This window comes from Ceratina calcarata, unplaced genomic scaffold, assembly GCF_001652005.2.
Source record: "Ceratina calcarata isolate Rehan_Ccalc_2016 unplaced genomic scaffold, ASM165200v1 scaffold72.2, whole genome shotgun sequence".
NCBI classification, from domain to species: domain Eukaryota; kingdom Metazoa; phylum Arthropoda; class Insecta; order Hymenoptera; family Apidae; genus Ceratina; species Ceratina calcarata.
The window spans coordinates 871,787-874,867 of NW_017178472.1; the positions used below are offsets into that span (position 1 = coordinate 871,787).

At 37.1% G+C, this 3,081-nt stretch overlaps 1 protein-coding gene across 1 annotated transcript; it reads right to left on the reverse strand.

Moving 5' to 3' along the window:
* Positions 1-4: 4 nt before the first annotated feature.
* Positions 5-2,053, reverse strand: Rcc1 (Regulator of chromosome condensation 1; the record flags this gene model as incomplete). Its single annotated transcript, XM_026818013.1, has 5 exons — positions 1,945-2,053; positions 1,753-1,836; positions 1,037-1,413; positions 368-734; positions 5-294 (listed from the first exon to the last, which is right to left on the reverse strand). Coding segments are annotated over exons 1-5 (1,119 nt in total), but the record flags the coding sequence as incomplete, so codon positions are not given.
* Positions 2,054-3,081: the final 1,028 nt, after the last annotated feature.

The following is a 3,081-nucleotide window of genomic DNA, read 5'->3' on the forward strand; positions in this document are numbered from 1 at the left end:
GTAATAAAGTAAATAATTTACCTGACTCTGTAACAGCGAAGGATTGCGCACTGCCAGCCGCGACATCGATACATTTAAAGGAACTTAAACTAGGAACTGGTGTTAATTTCTCTGCATCTGAACAATTAGATCCAAGCCCTAGACGGCCGTATTCCTTACGACCCATCACGTATACTTTACCAGCATCATCTAAAGCGATAGTATGATGTTGGCCACTACTAATATGCCTCCAGTTATTTCCGCTGAATGTTTCTGAGATTTGTGGATGAAAGCGAGGCAGAGGATCCGATAATCCTGCAATGGTTGCGCAATGTTTAAATATTATCCTATAAAAATCACTTGGTATCATTATCTATTTTAAACTTACCGATTTGATGATAATTATTTAATCCAAACACGTACACTTCTTGCGTGTGATACGCCTTAACGAATGTACAATAGGTGCCCGCCCAAATATCATCAAATCTTAGTTTCTTAGTAATTTTAAATTCCACTAAACCCGGGGTTAACAGGGGACTCATGCCGTGGCGAGTATGTCTGCTAGCTGCTCTGGAAGCTACCCGTCCTAGCTGTCCTTGTTCTGCACATCCACACGTATATACGAATCCATTTTCATTAAGCAGAACTAGATGATCTGCACCTGATGCTATTTTAACTATCTTTACATCTGGCAATAGCTCTATTGGAAACCGCTCGTTTCCATTTAAAGTCAGTCCCATGTTGCCATGAGAATCCTAAAAAAGAAATATTTGCAATGTCTTTACTATTTGTCTCTTTGCTGTTCGAGACAACGAAGTTAATATATTGTATCTTAGAAATAAAGTATACAAAAAAGGCATTATCTTCTATCTTTGTCGGAATGTATATCACGAAAATTCTGTTCCTGTGCAAGTCAACAAAATTCTCACAATTTAAAACAGATATTAATAACAGATTTCATGTAAAATTTATGATTTGTTTTTCTTGAACAACATTCTCTAATAAGTTCTGTTTGAAATGTGTATGTGCAATACTGTAATAAAAGGGAAATATGTACCCTGAAGGAACCCCATGCAAAAACTTGTCCATTTTCCAATAATGCAGCGCTGTGAGAGTCACCAGCAGTTACTTGTATAACTTTATCAGGCAATGTAACAAGACCTGGGTTCGATTCAGGGACTTTAGACGTGTCACGTCCCAATGCCCCTTCGTCATTACATCCAAATGTTATCACTTCTCCAGTTTTCCTCAGGCAGACATTGTGCATACCACCAGCAGCCACAGCTATGATATCTTGATACCCAGGGATAATTGCTGGACGTGTTTTCTCAACAACATCTTCGCCCAGCCCAAGTTGGCCTACATCGCCTTGTCCAAATACCAGCAACACACCGCCTGTTTTTGATTGTCGTAAATTAGGTGCGACGACCAAATCTGTGAAATAACATACAAGTATTTAACCGTTTCTTGGTTTACAAAAGGAGCGATTGCATACAAGCCGATCGAGGCGATCGGTCCGAGAATCGCGACACTGTAATAAAATAGTTAATTCTGATGATTTCTTGAAGGTATTTTCGGAGATACTGAGCATTTTCTCGACTACCTGCTGAAGGGTAGCAATAATTATCGACCGCTAAAAACACGTCCATGTGCCCGAACAATGTTCCATGCTTTTGATCGCGAATGCTATCATGCGGACACGTTTCTTGGCGCGAAAAATAGTAATAACTGTGATAAAACTTTATCGGTTGTCACCGAAATGATAAGGCTTACCTTCTTTCTTCTTGAGCTTCTTTGCTTCCTGGTGATCTTTCACAGGAGCCTGAGATGCTCGTTTTGCTGCTTTCCTTGGCGGCACTAGAAGCATACCAAGGTTATGTTTACAACAGCGCGCGTAAATTTAGTTTTTATGACTGTCATGTATAATCAAACAAACAGTTTTAGAGTCACTATTTATATACGTACTAATTTTGATAGGCAATTGTTTTAGAATCGGGATGTACAGCGCCTTTCACCCAGTTTGGCGCCAAAAAGCCTGCTGACCTCGCGTCTGTTGCGCAACTCACGAGTTCACGACTCACACTCACACGGGAGACGCAGAGGCGCTTCGTCTTCGTCGTCGTAGTAAGATTTCGAACTACACATGCATACCTCATTTCCGACATGTAGTGAATAACGGAAATTCTTATGCCCCTTTTTTTTCTCGTCTGGATGGTTACCACCACGTTGCACCACGTGCTCGTACTTATGCATAATAATATCGTTTCGATCCGGTTTGCTTGAATTTGATAAACCCTTCGAATTCCAACGAACATATCCAATTTCAAGAATGAAATAATGGAGAAATAAGAAATATTAATCTTATTTGGTATTAGTAACTTAATGAAAACAATTATTCCCTGTATATTGATGATATAAAGAACGGCAGATTATTTGTTTTATTATTACAGTAAATTAGCAACGTTAACTATTAGAAAAACATGTTTATATTCTCTTTCAACTTCCTCGATCAGTTTTAGCGCTCGTATGTAAGTTACATATGGATGCATTTTTATTTTTTATTTGTTTGATCCGGTATATATTTCAGCGATTTTGGAATGATGAAATGACTGCATTAAAAAAAGTTATAATTTCTTCTATGTTGCATCTTATATTATTCAATAACGTACTAAATAAAAATTGAGATATATGTAAGAGGAATACTAACGTGTACTTACTGTGTTAATTGTAGACTCCTAAATTTCTACTGATAGTAATTAAGTTGTGACGTATTGCTTTCTTAAACTACGAATGATAATATATTTAAAGAAATCGTGAGGTAAGTCCTAACTCGTTTTCTTTGCGAATTGATAACAGCGCAATATAGGCACGTTAATAAAACAGCAGTACCATTCCTGGAATTTTTCAATTCCGTAAAGTGACTTATATGACTATAATTTTACTGTTTCAATTAATGCTTATACGTATTTTAGTTAGTTAATGATCTCAACCATTTTTTAATGTCAGTACTTATTTGTTTTTACTAATTTTACTGCAGTTACTTGAGTTACTTACTGATTTTCATGCACATCACTAGCATCATGAATTTTGAAACTGGATTAC